Source organism: Meleagris gallopavo, chromosome 10 (assembly GCF_000146605.3).
Source record: "Meleagris gallopavo isolate NT-WF06-2002-E0010 breed Aviagen turkey brand Nicholas breeding stock chromosome 10, Turkey_5.1, whole genome shotgun sequence".
In the NCBI taxonomy this organism is placed as follows: domain Eukaryota; kingdom Metazoa; phylum Chordata; class Aves; order Galliformes; family Phasianidae; genus Meleagris; species Meleagris gallopavo.
In genome coordinates, this window is record NC_015020.2 from 22,957,908 (window position 1) to 22,977,052 (window position 19,145).

The window sequence follows — 19,145 nt, forward strand, 5'->3', positions numbered from 1 at the left end:
CCCACCGCTCGCGTTAAACCCCCTGGATTAAAGCCGCCCTGAGGGCCCCCTTTTCCCCGACAACGTCCGCGCACACCGAGGGCCGTTTGAGCGTTTCTCCTCGCTGGTTTTCGCCCATCTCCCACAGATGCGGTGGGTGAAACAGTCGCGCACGTTTTATCTCCCCTCCCTCTTCCTTTTTTGGCCTCAGAGCCGCCGAACCCATGGTGCTTTCCTGCCGCCAGACAGCCCGCGTGGCGATGGCACCGGACGGGGTCGAACGCGCAGAGACCCCCAAGTGTTCTCACAGAACGAGCAACCCAGCCGCCCGCCCCCCTCAGGGACCCGCGGCCCCACTCACCACAGCGCCTCAGCGATCCCCACGCGCAGCAGCTCCAACAGTCACGCCGCGAGCTCCTACCACCCCCGCGATAGAATTTCGCGCCAAAGCCCACCCGCAGTCCCGCCCTCTCCGCCGCGCGTGCGCACAGAGCGGAGAGGGCGGGAGAAGGTAGCCGGGCGGTGCCGCCATATTTGAATCTGGAAGGGATACCGGAAGTGACACGCTGCCCGAAAGGAACGTGGCGGGATAGGGGAGACAGGAAGCGGAAGTTGTTACTGTTCCTCGCGGAAGTGGGGTGAGTGTGTTTGCCGCCGTGCTGAGGGGAGCCGGGGGCGGCCGCCATGGCGAACCGCACGGTAAAGGACGCGCACAGCATCCACGGCACCAACCCGCAGTACCTCGTGGAGAAGATCATTCGCACCCGCATTTACGAGTCCAAGTATTGGAAAGAGGAATGCTTCGGTCTCACGGGTATAGCGGGCTAGGTCGGGCGGGGAGTTCGAGGGGAGGCCGTCACTAACGGGTGTCCGTCTCGCAGCCGAGCTGGTGGTGGACAAGGCCATGGAGCTGAAGTACGTGGGGGGCGTCTATGGCGGGAACATCAAGCCCACGCCTTTCTTGTGCTTGACGCTGAAGATGCTGCAGATCCAGCCCGAGAAGGACATCATTGTGGAGTTCATAAAAAATGAGGACTTCAAGTAAGTCTGTAGCACGTTTCCTTGCTTTTAGCTCTTTTGCTTGTCGAAATGTGAATGTCCCGAACTGCCAGGAAGCTCCAGGGCAGGACTCAGCTTCCTGTACACAAACCTTTGTAAACGTGCTCTTCTTGCAAAACCCTGGCCTTACTCTTGCTTTCCGAAGGCTTGTTCCTCTTGTTGCTGGGCTGCTGAAAATACTTGCCCTTATGGCTTGTGTTCTCTGCAGTAACACAGCCTGAAGTACTGGGAGTGAGGTGCGTTAATGGAGCCATAATCACCTACTTTCTCTAAAGTGTTTCTTTAATCTCTGAGAGTGATAATGCAGCTCTGCATCTATAAACAACCTGAACTGGGATGATGCACATGCTTGTGTATTTGAAGGAGAAAATCCATACAGACACTCTTTATTGTAGGGTACTGTTTTTCACATAAAATTCTGGGAACAATTTTTCTTTACCTAAACTGCTGACTATGCAGAAAGTTCAGATGTGTGCAATGGTTTACTTTCCAGGTATGTCCGAATGCTTGGTGCATTGTACATGAGATTGACAGGCACAGCTATTGACTGCTACAAGTATCTTGAACCACTGTACAACGACTATCGAAAAATAAAAAGTCAGAACAGAAACGGGGGTAAGCAACCTTACGTGGTTATGGTTTCTCAGTGCATTAGTGGCCTCTTTAACAGATGTTTCTTTTAGAAAAATCTTCTCATTTAATAATGTATAAGTTAAAAAATGGGACACAACTATCTTTTTGAAACACCGCTTTTACTAACTTATCCTTGTGATATCATGTTGTGAGTCTTGTACAAATGAGAACTGCCTTGCTTATTTTGCTTTCCCCAAGTGCTCGCGTTTTTTGTTGACGCTGAAATTCAGTTCCATATATATCAAAGAAACATGCTACTGGAGTGAGTTTAAGCACTGGGCATCTGCTATTCTTAGCTGTGCTGTAGTTACTCCTTTCTACAAGACAGGCCTAAAGATTTCCCTCATCATTAACAACAATTTTAAAGCTATTGTTTGTGCAGCTCCTTCAGCGAAGTCTGAAGTGTCTCATTTTATATAGTGTTAACCATGTATTTAAGATGCTATTTTTTTCCCTCTAGAATTTGAACTGATGCATGTGGATGAGTTTATCGATGAACTGCTCCATGAGGAACGTGTGTGCGATATAATTCTGCCTCGATTGCAGGTTTGGAGAAGCGAATGGTCTTAACTGCATTGTATTCAGTTGTATCAGCTACTGGCACGTTGCATGAAGCTATGATTAAGACTCCTTATATCTGACGCTCCTAAGGATGTGTCAGATGCCTATTTGGTGCTTATCTTATATATAGGCCAAGAATAAAGTTGTAATTTCTCCTAGAAACGATATGTTCTGGAAGAAGCTGAGCAACTTGAACCTCGTGTTAGTGCTCTGGAAGAAGATATGGATGATGTAGAATCTAGCGAGGAGGAAGAAGAGGAAGATGAAAAGGTTAGTGACATGTTTTACAGAGGAATAGGTAAAGCTAGTGCTGGAACTGCCACAAACTGTATGGGTTTGTGAGAAATATTTGAGAGATCTCAGCTGTTTGCATCTATCAGCTCCTCCCTTAATGGATTTTCACATAAGCTGTCTGTGAGAATGCTTTAGATCCTGAAGCAACTCTTAAGTGTTGTTTGTCAAGCTTTCCTGCCTGCTGAAAATCACAGCTCTGAATCTCTTTTGTGCTACTTAAACATGTTTTAGATAAATTATTTTATCTATTATTTTACATAGCCAAAAAGTAAAGATGGTGAAGGTTATGATGACAATTGCAGTCAATTCTGCTGTGCTATTTAAGAATCAACAGTATGAAAGCAGCCATTTTAATTTCCAGTTGGCAAATTTGGGCAGTATCACTCATACATGAATATTAAATATTTGAGGAAGAAAAGGCTTGATTTGGATGACTTATTTCCTCTTTTTTCACTTAGATTTATCATTCAGAAATTCTGATTATAAATAAAACCTTGATGAAGGACTTACAGAACCTTTTTCCCCCACTGTTCCCAGCTGGAGCGAGTTCCGTCTCCTGATCACCGCAGAAGAGGCTACAGAGACCTTGACAAACCTCGCAGATCTCCAGCTATAAGATACAGGCGGAGCCGAAGCAGGTCTCCACGAAGGTGAGACATGGCTCCTTTTCAGCAGTATTTTTACCTGTTGTGCTGCAGAAGGCTGCAGTGAAGTATGAAGGAGAAGATGCCAATTTAGCACCAGAATCTCTCCACTTCCTAAAGTAAGGAGCAGTGCAGTCACAGTTGACATCTGACTGTTCGTTTCCCTTGATCTTCAGTAACTGTTGAACTTGCTGACCAGTGTTAGCTAAATCTGATAATAGAATGAAGATACTAAGGGGAACAAAGTGCTTGTTTTCATGTATGCCAAAGTTTTGAGAGAAAATCCAGTTACTGTTCTTATTGGAGAAGTCAGAAAAGAATCATCGCTTAACCCTTCTGCTCAATGGGCCAGACCAAAGCATGTACTGCCTCTTGTGCATCAAGCCCATCAACTGCTACTGTAGGCTATAGGAGAGTGCAGGGTGCAGTTGCTAAAGTGTATAGGAAGTGAAACTGGTGGTTCTGTTACTATTTTTAATGCTTCTTTTTTCCCCCAATTACAGGCGAAGCCGCTCTCCAAAGAGAAGAAGGTAGTCTTTTATTCTATTACTTCATGTTAAAATGTATGTTGGTAGCATGGCTGTCTTAAAAGCTTCTTTCCTCTCAGTCCATCACCACGCCGGGAGAGGCATCGCAGCAAAAGCCCAAGACGACACCGGAGCAGATCCAGGGAGAGACGCCACAGATCAAGATCTAAATCTCCAGGTATTTCTGTAGTTTTTAAATTTATCTGGCTTTTTTTTTTTTTTTTAACCAGACGACATCTACTGAAAGAAAAATCAGTGTCATAGTATCAAAAGGTAGTTTACATGCTTAATCTGGCTTATAAAGTGGTTAATTATATGAAAGTGTTGAGAACTGCTCCAATACTCACAAAATTGCCCGGGTACGCTTTTCAGATACTTGGCAGGAGGTTAATTTGAGTGCCTGATTAAGCTTGGAGTTCTCCCATTAGCTAGGACAGTTAGTCACCAGAAGCAGATTTCAAGAGCAAAACAAAAAAGACCTCCATGGTCTATGGAACTAACTTTTTTTTTTTTTTTTTTTTTTCTTACAGGGCATCATCGTAGTCACAGACACAGAAGTCATTCCAAATCACCTGAAAGGTAGTATTTCATGGCACATTTCTTAAGGATGTGTGTTTGGTTGTAAGAGCTCGTGCTTGTCATTGAATTTTGGGGATTGAAGGTCTCCTTACTGTGTAGTAAATGAAGTATTTGATGTGGTACCTCATTCAGTGTTTTCTAGTTACACTATCCACACGTGGCTGTGTAAAACACCACTTATTGCTATAATTCATGTTATTTGTTTTAAACAGTTACTAAAACTGTGACACATAACTGTTCTCTGTTTCAGATCTAAGAAAAGTCACAAGAAGAGTCGTCGGGGGAATGAATAATCTAATTTCAGCACTCAGTTCAGTCTAATACTGTCCTATTTGCTTTATGGGACAGCTAAATATGCACTGGCTGCTTTAGCAGTCATTTTTAATCCTTTTCCTCTTGTACAAGTGTTATTTTTGTGGGGTTTTTTTGTTTTTTTAGTTAAAAGAAAGCTGAAGTTGCTTTTACTTTCTAATCCTTATTATAAAATCTGAAGGTAGTTTATAAATTGTTTCTCTTGAGGCCTGTAAAAAACAGTGAAGAGCAATAAAATAGGGTTTTGTCTTTAAAGGCTCTTTCCTGTTTCTTTTTTAATTTTTCACTGGGACTTGTATGGGGCTGCTGAATCACGGCCTGAACCTCTGATTGATCACCTGAGGTAAGCAAGGAGTCAGCCACGGGAGCACAGGTGAAGGCAACTCAACTGTGCTGCTGGAACGGGTGGAGCCTGGTTGCACCTCTCCTACACCCATTTAAGAGCTGACTGCAGTGGGGAAGGATCTCTTCTGGAGATCCCCTCCACTGGAGTTTCCTACAAGAGCCCAGGATAGGGTGAGTGTCCTTTTCTGCTCTAGTATAATATTTACATAAGCCAAGCTCTCGAATATACTATGTCATCTACATATTCACTGATTGTACAGACTTCTAATTGAAACTGGTTTTATTCTCAAAGCTTTGTTTTGATTAACAGATGCCACGTTCCATTGCTAAAGTGTGAATATGTCTAAGTCATAAACACTGAAGAACTACAAGCCTAAACTCTGTCAATAAGCCTCCTGTACAGGAAAGGAAGCAGCACCACAAAAATCTAGCATGGGTTTAAGTTAGTTTCCAATTTCATTAAGTAATCTCCAATACATAGCCTGCACTTGTTCTTTTTTAAGGGATCATCCTTAAGTCTAGTACTAGCCAGGGTCAAAAGATGCAAGCAGAGTAAAAATACACCTTTTTGCCTGAAACATGTTGTTATTTAGTAAATTTAGGAACAGTAAACCACTACTTTGAAGATAGATCACTTATGACCTACCTTGACTGGGAAGAAAATGACACATTAGCTCAGCTCTAGCATCTCTTAACGGAGTTAGCATTCGGCAAGACCCTGTTTTTCAAATTAAGAATATTCAAAGTTCTTACTCAAATCACAATTCTTACCTTAGTACATTTAATATAATTAATATCACAGGAATGTAGTTGTATTTAACTAATTTTCTACTCTACCTTAGACTGACGGTTTTGTGTCTTGAACACTATATACATAAAATTTGGATTCTGCCAAAATATCTTCATACTGACCAATGGGTGTGACACCACAGAAGGTAATATGCCAAACTAACTTCTTTAGAACTGTCTCAGAGTACAGCCTGTTTTTTCTGAATTTTCATACTCATTAGAATGGTTTTAAACAGAAAACAAAGTGTACACTTAGATCAAGCATTGTACAAGATATTGCCTGTGAACAACATGGCTCATTAAAGCAAGTCAACTTTCTCCTTTAAAATATCTCAAAGTTGCTTTTGTTACTGTACTTTACTAATTTAATATACAATCAGGAAAAAGGAAAAAGTCTATCTTTTTTTTTTTGCTAGTTTTATTTTTCTTTAAAAAGTTTTTTGGCACTACATAGTTCTGTAAAGAATAGAAGTGACAAATTTTTAAACACATGAAATCCCTTTCTAATTTTATTTTTTAGAACAATATATATAAAGTCTGAAGCAACCGAAGTATGAATACAGCTAATAGAAAATAAAGAACTTAATTTTAAAAATTCTCTCTCTTTACAGTTTATCAAGATAAAACAAAACACAATTCCCCTTAAAAATAGGGTAATAAAATAGATGAAATTTGTATCACTTCGTTTTGTGATACTAGTAAAAACTATAGTTCGTATCTATGTACAAATGATACAGTTTAAAAACAGTCTTAAATAATCTTGTATCTAAACATGTTGCATTACGATTTTAAATCAGAACCTGAATTTTTTCCTCCCCTCCCTCCACCCACCCACAATCCCATTAAACTTCACTTTTTCTGTTGAATGTAATTCAGATTCAAGTGTGGGTGTCCTTGAGACAGAAGCGAGAACCGCTGGTTACTCTGCATCAGTGGACCAGCTAAAAGAAAATGGATTACAATTACTTCAGCAATTAAACATTTCTAATGGTGCTTGGCTATATTAAATGTATTAATCTTACTTAGAAATGAAGTCATTTTCTAGATTGACACAAATGCTATCTGTATGGCTATCCCACTTAGTGGAACAATGCAGTATTACTTTAATGCTATGTCCAAAATTCCCTCAAAGTTTAATACATGAATTTATTACTTCAATCTTAGCTCTTCAACAAGAATAATGTCACAATATTAAAATGAGGGTCTCACTTGGGAACCTCACTATAGCCAACAGAGAAGATTTGGTGCCAGTATCTCTCATTTTATACAGCAACACAGGTATTGCAGCTTCCAAGTAAAATTTGAGCATAGTTTTTCTCTTACTGGAGCCAAGGATATTTTTCTGTCTTTCCCAGTCCTGGAAGATGCTGAACATCTTTACCTCACTAGCATTAGGAAGAGTTGAGATAAAGTCAGTCCTGAAGCTGATACAACTTTGATGACAGCACTGCTTTGATTGCAGCTGGACTACATAACCTCCAGTGGCTCCTTCCAACTTGAATTATTCTACAGTCTTGTAAGCTTTCATGTATGTAAGGCATTCCACAAGCAATGTACAAAAGACAAATAAAATGAATCAGCACAAGATTTTCTTCAAATTCTTAACAAACTCATGGGCAAATCATCTTAACCCTAGCAAAGCAGAGGTGGCTCTACAGCGAGACCAGCAGTAGAGGAAAAAGGCTGGAAGTGCAAGAGTGCAAGCTGATGCAGAATTCAGAATTTGATTTAACCTCTTCCCTCCCCCAAAGATTTTAATCCATACAGGAAGCCAATAAGTGTGGATTTGACTCAAATTCATTATGGTTCAAGGGAGACTAGGCAAGTGAAACATGATTCCTTGGCTTGTAAAGCCTTTGAGACAGTAAAGAGACATGTTGCATGAGCTGTTGATTCACATACTAGTTCTAGTACCTTGAGGGTAGAAAGGTTTGTTCGGTGGATAGCTGGCATTTCCCTGCTGCATGTAGTTCTGAGGCATATTGTAAGGCCACGCTCCTCGGAGGAGAGGAAAATGGGTAGGGGTCCCATGGTCCCAAGGGACAGAAGGAGGGTTCATTTTACCAAACTGTCCTTGGAAACCCTGATCTATTTTTCAATTGAAAGGGAAAAGCACATTGCAAGTTGAAATAATTAAACAGAAGTCACAAATACAATTTACATCTCAAATAACAGTTTGCAGGGCAGTTAACGTGTCTAGTCCGATGTGCTACCATTTTATTTTTTGAGAGTACATCAATAAAAATTACCACCTAAATTACTTCATTATTCACTATCATAGAATTGATTGGTGGGGAAGACATATGATGAATCAGTACTTAGAATCAAGACCTACAATTCCACAATTCCACAAAAAAATAAATTAGGCTTTACGTCATTCTCATGATGAGAAATACAAGTTCCGAACAACTTCACTAACATCTGAGCCCACACAGATCTTCACTATTGCTAACATGAGACATGAAAAGTATTGTCCTGCAAGAAAGAACTCTCAAAAACACTGGAAATCCACTAATGCTTCTATATTTAAGAAACTCAATACATAGTTGGTCAAGCGACCAATTTAAAATTGATTTCTAGAGAGAAAGATTAAAAACTTTTGAAATAAGTACGCAAATTATGAGCTATTCCATTCACAAATTACTGCTGAATTAAGCATGAGAAATCAAGCATCCAAGGAGGCATGGCACACAACAGCTTATGCAAAATGCTGTATTACTTCTGCTCTTTTTGCCCGTAGCTTCCAGTTTTTTAAGACACAACAGTGCCCGCTAATTTAAAAATGTAGACAATGTACATTTAAAAATAAATAAATACATTCAAGTAACGCGTTTTCTCAGTATGTCAGCTCCCCTTCAGCTCAGTCATAAAACTTTTAGATAGACTTTCATTAAACAGAAGTAAGCTACAGGTTTAAAAATAGTAATGAAGCACGGCTTTGGAGCAGGCACAAAAAAAGTTATCTGTCTGAAAACTTCTAATGATCCTACTTCTGATCAGATTGTCTACTGGAAAGAAAGCATATCTGTTCCTTCTAACTCGAGTTCATGCAAGTCAAGACAAAGTTTTCCACTTAGTCTTCCCAAGTTGTCCCATGCAAGTATAAAGTAGGCTCCAAACCAGGCAGCTCATTTTTACTATGGACCTATCCAGTGACATCACCTAAAATACCATCTAAGCCATAAAGGAAACAAAGCTGATTAAAATACAGAAAGGAAAAAGTCCAAGACTGAAAACTAGGAAAAGGTGTGCAGTAAGTTTGAAAATAGTTTGAGGGGGAAAAAATACTGAGACTGCACAAGAAACCTGGGATAACAACTGTGAAGGCAAGATGACAGTAGAAGCAAATATAATCACAGAATCACAGAACAGCTTGGGATGGAAGGGACCTCAAAAGGATCACCCAGCCCCAACCCCTTGCTCAGGAAGGGCCACCAACATAATGAAACAGAGCAGAAGGAAACAGACTGAAGACAGAGACTGACTGGACTACATGATGAAAAATGGGACTACTTGAGGAAGGAGAATGAAGGAGAAACTAGGATTCAGCAGATAGCCTGCAAGAAGACAAGCTACTCAGGTGAGAAGAGTCAGATTGGAAGAAGGTGATTGAGGATAAGTCAGGGCTGGCTGGGCATGGAGGAGAGGGCAGATGAGCCTGGACAAATAATTATGATCAGAAATGATGGAGACTGAGGGACAAAGCACACTGAAAATTCAGCACGTTTGTAGCAGCCCCTGTATCCTCAAGAATATCTTCCCCACAAAGCTTTAAATACAAAACCATGCAACCCCTGCACCTCAACAAATGCATTAAAAACTCACTGGTGGAGTATACTCAGCCAACACTGTTGACTCAGATGAAAACCTACTGTTGCTGTCAATTATTTTGTTAGTACAGAGAAAAACTGTGCAAGAGATACCCAATTTCCACTCCTTGTGATGAACAACTGCCTCATCATGTTGCATTATGAAGATATATATATTTAATTATTGGAAGAGTTACACACTTAAGTCAAAAGACCATTACATGCAAGTTCAGGGGCTGCCATTTTTTACGTTGCTTAAAAAACTGTATGGGCTCTGACTACTACGTGCTATTTTTCTCAGCCTCAAACACACAGATGTACTTGGCTTTGGTATGAGGCAAAAGGCTGTTGCACAATTGTTGCAGGTAAAACATTTATGATGTATTCTCAGAAAATAAGGTCAATACTAAAGGAGTTAAATGAAGCAGAATAGACTATAGGAGAAAAGACTGTATAAAAACCATGTCATTATACCTATATTGCATACAGATACAAGAGGACAATGTGTCTGCACAACCGTAATTCTGCCAGTCTCTCAAATTCATAGTTGCAGTCTCAGCATTCATCTAATAATCTATACAGCATCTACAGCATCATAAACAGAAACTGCTTTTGTAAGCGTGTTCACAGAAATATACTTTAGACTCAAACAATTATTAGAACATTTCTCAGTTGAATGCATGTTTTCTCATGTGTTGCACAGCCATTAATGGCAAATAGGATCAACGACTAAAAGTCAACAAAGATCCAAGCTGCATAATTTTTTCCTACAAAAACATTAAGACAATGAAGGTAATAACTTGGTTTCTTACGCACTGTATTTTTAATGCAAAACAAATTGGAAGAGTTAGCTGTTTCTGTAACATTTAACATTTGTACACAAAGTGTGAGAGGTTTGATACAACAGAGAAGAATTACCTGAATTCCCCACAGTGCCATTGTTCACCAGTGAGTTTGGAGTCACAGGACTGTGCCAGTGTCCCTCATGAGAAGTGCTGGGGATTCCCATGGGCCTGGCAGCAGGCTGTGCAAAGATGATACTGGGATCGTTCAAGCTTACACTGCTCTGGTTATTTGTGGTGCCGCTGCTGCCAGATCTCATAGAAAATGGAACATTTGTAGAATGAGGAGGGTTACCCGGTGCAGAGTGAATAACAGGCCCATGAATAGGCCACGAAGTGTTGGGAAGCTGAATTTGGTGGTGATGGTGCATCTGAAGTAGTCCCAGGTTATGCAAGGTAGAATACTGACCTGGGGGAGATTGGGGAAAGTTAAACAAAGACAGCTGGACCTGATGGGGTGGCTGTGCACCCTGCTGTGGTTGTGGAACGTGCTTAGACTGGGATATTGGTTGTGGCTGAGTCTGGTTAATGGAGGCTGGCTGAGAGGAATTCTGTGTAAATTGTTGAGGTTGTGGAGAATAAGATGACTGATGCGAATCAGACTGGAGGGAAAAAAAAGTATGTGTTTCTGATTAGTCCACTAGCAATTTAATAGTGTTTTCTTTAATAAGTACACAATGCATTAGTCTATTCGTTAAAAAAATGCAGAGCGCTCCCCAGCAATATCCCAACTACTAAGCCCAAGTTCCTGCTGGTTTAAACCAGTGCAGTTCAACTGACTTTTGTTTTCCCCAGCAGATGATTTAGCCTGCTAACGTGGCCCATCCCAGCAAAAACATGATTCTGAGCAAATATTAACCACAAGCTCTTCATTAGACTTTTTACACATCTGTTTCTCATTTTTAATCAGTCTTTCCCATCCTGCTTATTTATAGCCCAGAATCTCATTAAAGACTTAGCTTATTTCTAGAGTAGTTCTTATTGCCACAGATACTGTGATTACAAAATAAGCTCTTACTATTTATTTGTTATTTAATGTATTAAACAAGAAATTGAACTTTCTAGATCCTCCATATGCTGATATCAGGTCATTACTGAAGGCATAGAAACAGACAGTACTGCAGCATTTGCTGTAAAAACTTATTTTTTATTTCTGTCTGAACAAGAGGAAAAATTTCTATACTGTGACAGTGACTGAGCACTGGTTGCCCAGTGAGACTGTGAAATCTCTCCCTGGAGATATTCAAAAGCCATCTGGTCACAATCCTGGGTAACGTGCTCTAGAGAACCCCACTGTTCTGTTTGTTCTTCTAGTTCTTGCTGACAGACTCTCCTGTTATCACATCGGAACTAAAGCATGATTTACCATGCTTCCTGTCTGTTTCTTGCAGTCCCCTCTTAAACCAAAGAAAATTTGTAGTAACAAATCCACGTACGTTAACGATAAGCTGAGTTTTATCTCCCTTAGTTACTCCAGAATATTGCCAGAAATAACTAAGCACAAGATTTCACAAGACACCCTAACCTGTATTTGACAGATACTGAAGTTGACCTTTAAGAACTATACGGTTTCCATACTGAAATATAATGAACAATCTCAAAGAGACACTGCATTACAAATCACAGATGTATTACCTGGCTAGGTAGAGTGCAATGTTGTTATTCAGAAATCCAGGATCTGCTAAACAAGTCTGGTCAAACCTATTCCTAGCGCAGCCCAAGACCCCTGGTTTGCTAAAGCTACATATTTTGATACTGTAGCAATTGGAACTTACACATTCTGAGGACTGTCTAGTGCGCAAGGGTCCTTCCACTTGCTGCTGGCTTACAGCCACTAGCTGTGAATTTACCATGCTTCGGACCAACTGGCTGCCTAATCAAAGAACAAAAAATTAAATAAAAAGCACAAGGTTATGGGTTACAGAATAATGAACACAACCAGGAATCAGTGACACTGTAAGCAATGTGTGACGCAGCGTAGGTAAATCACTTTAACTTCTGCCTTTAAGTGGAAAGCCTTCCATCTATTGGTAACCGCTGATAGTAATATTTACAACAGCTAAAGCCAACATTTAATTCTGTGCAATACAAGTCCTAGTATGAACAGGTAAGAAAGGCTACTTTACAGAGGTTTCCACACAATTGCTGTGAGCTGTAGGATTTCAAATGGCATTAGCAACAGCAAAAACTTTTTGGGCAAAGAGGGGAAAAAAAAGGGATAATGGAATACAGAAAACAGCAAGGTTCTCTCTAAAGTTCATTTATCATCTCTTTCCTTACTTTCTCAAGTAGTGTAGACCTGTAAGAGCCTAATTTAAATGGGTTTGCAATTAGATTATATAACAGCGATACAACAGCTTCCTAATGTATTTACATGCTTTCAGAGAGTTACTTAAAATCACTGATTTTTTGTGAAAATACACTTACTTACCTCTCACACATGATGGAGGGTTAGCTAACATTTAACAAACACTTGGAAGAAGAAATGCATTCAATTATTAATTTGATTACCATACTAAACGCACGCAGTTTGAGTGGAAGACAAATAAATGCAAGGCACTGAAGTACACTATACTTACTGCTAAGTACCTTTTTTTTTAACCACCATGCAAAGCCTGAATTTCAATAGATTCTACTGCCCTTGCAGAAAAATCAACACTTAGACTAAAAGGGTTTTTTTTTTTTTTGCAATCACTACAAAAATTTTGAAGATAATTACTAAGTCTGCATAAAAAGCTAGAAAGAATGGATCTCAGGACTTTAAAATGATATTAAGAACACAGCAGCTTTACTTACTTGGCACACTATTATTTCTCTGACGGGCTTGTTTGAATTCAGGACAATCTCTTCTAACGTGACCCACGTCTCCACAGATGAAACACCTCTTCTCTCTTGTTTCTCTATCATCTTCTTTCACTTCTTTTTCATCATCTTTCTCATTCTCTTTTTTCTTTAACCTAAATGGCAAGTTTTTATGAGCACAAGTACAAAAACCACAGAGAAAAAAACTGTTCTTACATTGGTATATGCAAAGGAAATGGTTACATAACCAACAGCTGTACCAGCATATAAATAATTTAGGAATACCAGAAAAGGAACTTTCAGAATCTAATCTGGTCAATAACCTGTTTGTACAAACTTAACCAATTCAGAAACTCTCCAGTATCACCCAGAAGCTACCTGACTACTGGTCCAGAACTATACCCACACTTAAGCAGACTTAGCCTGCCAACTAGTTTGGGAATTAATTTTATGCAACAATCCAACTGAGTCAGGATACTGGAAAAACAAGTTAACTATATTTTGTAGATAAAGGCTCCTTCTGACTGGACATGGAGTATTTATTTATAAGAGTGTATTAGCACCCTGAACCTAGACAGGATGTGAAAGAGAGCACTGAAGCTCTTTCAAATACTCAGAACTAATGCAAAAACACTGGAGAATTATTAGCGATCAGGAATCAAGACAAGAGACAAGTCTTCTTCCACATGATGTCTCTAGCATTGAGTATTATTTTGTGAGCTGTATGTACTATTCATGAGAGATTCCAAGTGGCTGCACTGTAGCAGCAGTTTCTGAGAAGAACAGATCACAACTCCTCCTGAGGTAGATAGAAGAAAAGAGGTGATGCAATTCAACGTGCTCATGTTTGTGAGGAATGTATTACTGAGAGTCGCTGAAAGAAATGGTCAACCTGTGACTTAGGGGACCCAGTCCAGTTTCATATATCTTGAAGTCTGCAGACTAAATAAATGGCTGTAATTAGTAAAGGACTTAGTAGCAAGAAAAGAAACAGAATCTTTGGCAGAATTATAGAATACACAATTGAACAAAAGGACTAAATGAAAAAGCCCAGACTCGGTCTGTAACAATAAAACACTGACTTCTAAGGGCTTCTGCAGGTTGTAGGAGGAGTCAGATAACCTACACTGGATGGCTCATGGAAAAAGTAAAGATGTAAAAATGCAAAGAGTGTAAATTATTTGTCAATCCTTGATGAACTTTCTTTGGAGACACCGACCTACCATGTAATAGGAATTCTTTTCTCCAAGAGTTTTGGAACAAATGACATAATTGCAATTGATGTACAGATGTGTGATCATTAAGTGGCTATACTAGTATGATATAATATGCATCTAGATTTTAATAAGATTTTAGCTGGCTTACAAAGGTATGTTACTATATAGAACAATTTGAATTCAATACTGCCTCCCAAACATCACCAGTATAGGAAATCCATTTTAATATATCACAAATTGTACAATCAGGTAATATGGTCCAAACTGAAAGTTTTCACTATAAAGGGTAACTGAGTGATTTAAATTTTAAGGTAAACATATTTAAAGTAGATCACAAAGCAAAAATGTTAACATATGGACTGATTTTACCATGTGTGTGCTTGAGTGAACACTTTTAAAACTTGAAGGGATGATGATAAATAGCTTAAGAAAAACAAAAATTGGAAGGTTAGATCAGGGTCAGATATGAAGCTCTGATTTTCTATGCAATTAAGAGCATTTTCTTCATTTCTATTTAAATTGCAAATCTCCAACTCTCACATGGTTTAATCTCAAAGACTGTAACTTTTAAGAAGTTAGCTTACCTCCTCCTCTTTGGACAGTCTTTCATGTAGTGACCAATTTTTCCACAGACACGACAACATCTGTCATTGGGCGCCAATTCTCCATCCGTCAGTACTTTTGAGTCAAAAAAGTATTCCTATCAAAATACATCAGACAGATACAATGTATAAACCACTCATTAAAAAAGACTGAAAAACAACAAAAAAATAGACCTGCCTTATCTTTAGTTCCCTAAATTTTATTGCCCCTTAGACAATATCTTCCCCTGGATAACAGCAGCTTTTTCAGAGGAGTGGAGCAGTCATAGCTAGAAAAGGGTTTGTCCCAAGGCCTGAGGCCAAATTTCCAGAACCGCCCATCCAGGCTCACACTTTCTACCTACCTTACACCTTCCCCAGGGTTCCTTACAGCATAAAGGCAATTTTTTGCATGCAATACATTTTGGTATCTGAGTCACTGCTTGTACGCTTTCTAAAGGAGTCTATGTTCTGTCCCAGATATTGTGATTAATTCCCGCTAGACTGAACAAAGTTCAGGTGGGAAATTAATGAAGCATTCTTATTATTTGTACCACAACAGTACTCAAATGCCCCAAGAAAAACAGATCATATTTTATTAGGTACAGCACAAAACAGAACACAGTAACCGCACCAAAGAACCCATATTACAAATTCACGAAAACTGCAGACAGAGAAAGCAAAAAAAATAAAATAAAATACCAGAGAGATAAGGATGCAGGGAAATAACAACAGATCAGCCTTCCTGCCTCTCTAAGATGCCAGCTCACATTCTAATAGGTTTTCCAGGAAAAACCTGTTTGTTTTTTTAAAATGTGTAAGATTTTAAAAATCACATGGGAACACAAACCCAATTCACATTCATTTGTGATAACAGTCCTAAATTGTGTTAGAAAGCACCTTAATAAGCAGATTTTAATAATGTTCATTCCAGATGATTTACTTATACACAAAAATAGTTCTCTATTACACACAGATGACTGGAGCCTGTACCAGAGAGGAGTACATTCTTCATAGCATGTCATATGAACATGCTCCCAACAGAGACTCAGAATACAAATTTTGAAGATCAGCTGCTAACAAACAGTTGATCACCCTCCTTAAGGGACAGCTCTTTCTTTTCCCACCCACTAGAAAAAATAAGTAAAATCACACACTTTTAATGTCTTGCAAATCTGTTTTTTTTGCTTTGAAGGTGTTCCTGGGCTTTAAAGCTGATTTTGCAGTCTTCAGCAATATTATGAAAAGTTTTTAAAAACCAAACTAAAATTTTGAAAACTTACAGCTTCCCTTCCAACAGTTGGGTAGAATGGGGTACCAAATAATTTCCTTCCATTGATAAATGCCTTCATTATGAAATTGGTCACTAATGAAGAAAGACAAAATTATTAGAAAACAACAGAAAATGCACAACACTTCAGAAAACAGTGAACATTAATTATTAAGTAAACATTGACAGCTTACTTTTCCTAGAGACTCCAGCACCAAGATTATGATTCAAGTCAAAAGGATCTGTGTAAAGATGGGGGAAAAAACAAAGCAAAGTTGGAAACCACATGCAGCAACATAAATTCTAATACAGAGAATTCAATTTCAAATGAACTCATGGAGCACATAGCAGTAGATATCAAAGCGATGCTCACGACTGCAAAAACAGGACCAAATATAATAAATTAACAACTTTCCAGAGGTATACTACAAATTAGGAGTCTAATCTCACTTTGTAAGGTGTAGGACTTGCAAACAATAGGTTTTTTTAAACATGGTAGTTTGTTTACGTAAAAATCCTGTGCAACTATGAGAACAGATCCTGAAGCAACAGCACTCATCACACTTAAGTGTGCAAGTACCTTCAATAGCAATACATTTCGATGTCCACTGTTTCTCAAATGTAGTTAACAGCTTCTTCTGTCGGATGCTGATCACATATTCCTTGAAGTCAAATTCTTCAGTGTAAAATCGCAGCAACCCCAGCCAAAGTTCTCCAAGGGATTCAGTGTTCTTTCCAAGAGAAGGCAGACGCTTCTTCTACATGCAATTGAAGACATTAGGGCAACTCAGGGCTACCTTTATTATTTATCTTTATGTATATATTTTATACATTTACATAAAGAAGTAGACACACATTTCAGCAAAGCAAGATTGAAGTGCGAAGTTGTAATCACATGGATATGGAAGTTCTCCTTTGTGTATGACACTGTTATAAATAAGTCATTTTCTCATAAAAATGAGCCCTAAGGTTTAGTGACTCTTTTGAAATTAGAATATTACCAGCTCTTCCATGTCATCAAAGAAAAAGGCATTCCATCCATCTACCATTCTCTGTGGAATCTGTTTTCCATCAAATATCTGCCAAAACAGAGAGCAACAGTTACCACTGTAATTTAAACGTCACCATAAATATATCTGCAGTTGTTAAGAACAGCACAAAAGTAGAAATCTTTCAATTTTAGCTATTATTTTACACACTGGCAGAATTTCCCACTGGTAAAATGCTTGAAAGTCATTTTGCATTATTGCTATGCCTTTTGCAAAGTACATGGATATTTTATTTTCACTTGTTCCTTATAAATAAGAAAACATAACTGAATTACATCACTGAGATTCCAACATCCCTCTTGCCCACAAAATCTCTAAGGAGACTTAAGCAAAGTCAAAGGGGAAATTCCGTTTTTATTTTAATATACTCTCAGGGATAGCAATAAAATAACAATTCTCAATCGCTACTAAAATATCACCAAGAAAGTCAGAGTCTCAGCTGCTATCTTAAAGCCAATTTTCCTCATGCATGCAGACAAGGGGTAACTTTCATAAGCTCTTTACAGTGACAGAGTATTTCCAGGAAGAGGCAGTTAATCAGCTATATTCCCCCAGCCCATGCAAAGGTACAGAATGTTATAGTCTTAATAAAGTTTCCTGGCACACGTAAAACAATATCTTGGAAGTTGTACCAAATCAATGGTTATTCTCCCACACCTTATGAAATTGGAAAATAAATTCTCTCCTACAGATAAGAAACTGAGTCTTAAAAAAACGTTTCTTACAATAATTGATAGAAGAGCTGGTGTTACATCCTATGAGCATCTGGCACAACCTCAATTACCATTCCCTTCCTTCCATTCCACTTGCTTTTTCTTTTTTTAAACCCTGCTCAGCATATAGGTATCATAATGCCAAAATCTCAAAGTAAACATAACAGCAAAGTTTAAGGCCAACAGATACTCAATTTTTTTGTAATTTTCTTTTTCAGTTTTACCCACTAAAACAAAGTGGGAGTTAAGAACCTATTAATGAGGAAAGGCTCTGTGCTTCATTCATCCTTCTGAGTCTAAGTACACAGATTTCTCATACATGAATTTTTGCAGCCTCTTTTTTTTTTTTTTACTTACATAAACATACCTCCTGAAGAACTGGAATAACTGGTGGATTTCTCTGTTGTAGAAAGTACAAAACCATAAGAATATAGGCATATGAAGACAGGCTACCACGGGATGCATCACCAATGTCGCAGCGCTGAAAAAAAATACATTTTAAACAAAATACTGAGTTTACATTCAATTATTCAAGACTACTAACGATAACGATGCCAGTTAGCAAACAAAACTCCACCACTAACAGAGAACGCAGTCATCTCTTAAATAAAAACAGGTTTACAAAGTATGAAAAATAAACATCTTCAAAATCAAGTATCATCTGGAAAACTCAGAATCCATTTTTGCCTAACATAAAACCAGAAAACTTGTTAATAAGCAATTTTTTTTGTTTGTTTATAATGTGCCAAAGCTGAAAAATCCCATTAGAACTTGATTCAGACAGACACAATCAGATGGACCACAGTCAGCTTAAGAGTGTTTCTTCATATTAATAGCATTCTGCTATCTCCTTTCTTGTTGGTGTTAAGCAAAAGGTAAACTCCGTGGCTGTATCAGAAAACATCATGCTGTACAAATAAGTATTTTCTTTGCATATTACCTTTGCAAAAACTTTCATTGTATAACCCAGATATTGCACTCTAGGATCAATAGCTGCATACGTAGCCAGCATTCTTGTATTATGTTGGGCCTGAAAAAAATTAAACAAGTGTTTCAATCTAATTTATGGTCTCTTATAGTACAGTCTGCAGTTCAAGTACAGGAAATGCATAATACAACTGGAGGACTAAAAACTCACAC

At 38.7% G+C, this 19,145-nt stretch overlaps 2 protein-coding genes across 2 annotated transcripts; one reads left to right on the plus strand and one right to left on the minus strand.

The window, feature by feature from the left end:
• The first annotated feature begins 596 nt into the window (after positions 1–596).
• Positions 597–4,843, plus strand: PRPF38A (pre-mRNA processing factor 38A). The gene is made up of 10 exons (XM_010716119.3): positions 597–793; positions 861–1,020; positions 1,532–1,653; positions 2,132–2,217; positions 2,392–2,502; positions 3,064–3,176; positions 3,674–3,700; positions 3,778–3,875; positions 4,228–4,276; positions 4,527–4,843. The coding sequence occupies exons 1-10, from the start codon at positions 664–666 to the stop codon at positions 4,567–4,569; spliced, it is 939 nt and encodes a 312-aa protein (XP_010714421.1). The 5' UTR covers positions 597–663; the 3' UTR covers positions 4,570–4,843.
• On the minus strand, positions 3,907–19,065 carry LOC104912498 (terminal uridylyltransferase 4-like; the record flags this gene model as incomplete). Its single annotated transcript, XM_019618761.2, has 14 exons — positions 3,907–3,934; positions 5,580–5,651; positions 6,576–6,663; positions 7,637–7,810; positions 10,450–10,975; positions 12,149–12,246; positions 13,170–13,330; positions 14,977–15,092; positions 16,257–16,339; positions 16,438–16,485; positions 16,824–17,001; positions 17,245–17,322; positions 18,373–18,486; positions 18,946–19,065. Coding segments are annotated over 13 exons (1,821 nt in total), but the record flags the coding sequence as incomplete, so codon positions are not given.
• Positions 19,066–19,145: the final 80 nt, after the last annotated feature.

Bases quoted from the DNA above. Each gene is read 5' to 3' on its own strand.
- PRPF38A (XM_010716119.3), top strand. From the start codon at position 664: ATGGCGAACCGCACGGTAAAGGACGCGCACAGCATCCACGGCACCAAC. The intron at 2,218-2,391 runs GTTTGGAGAAGC...AATTTCTCCTAG, and splicing joins TAATTCTGCCTCGATTGCAG to AAACGATATGTTCTGGAAGA. The intron at 2,503-3,063 runs GTTAGTGACATG...CACTGTTCCCAG, and splicing joins AAGAAGAGGAAGATGAAAAG to CTGGAGCGAGTTCCGTCTCC.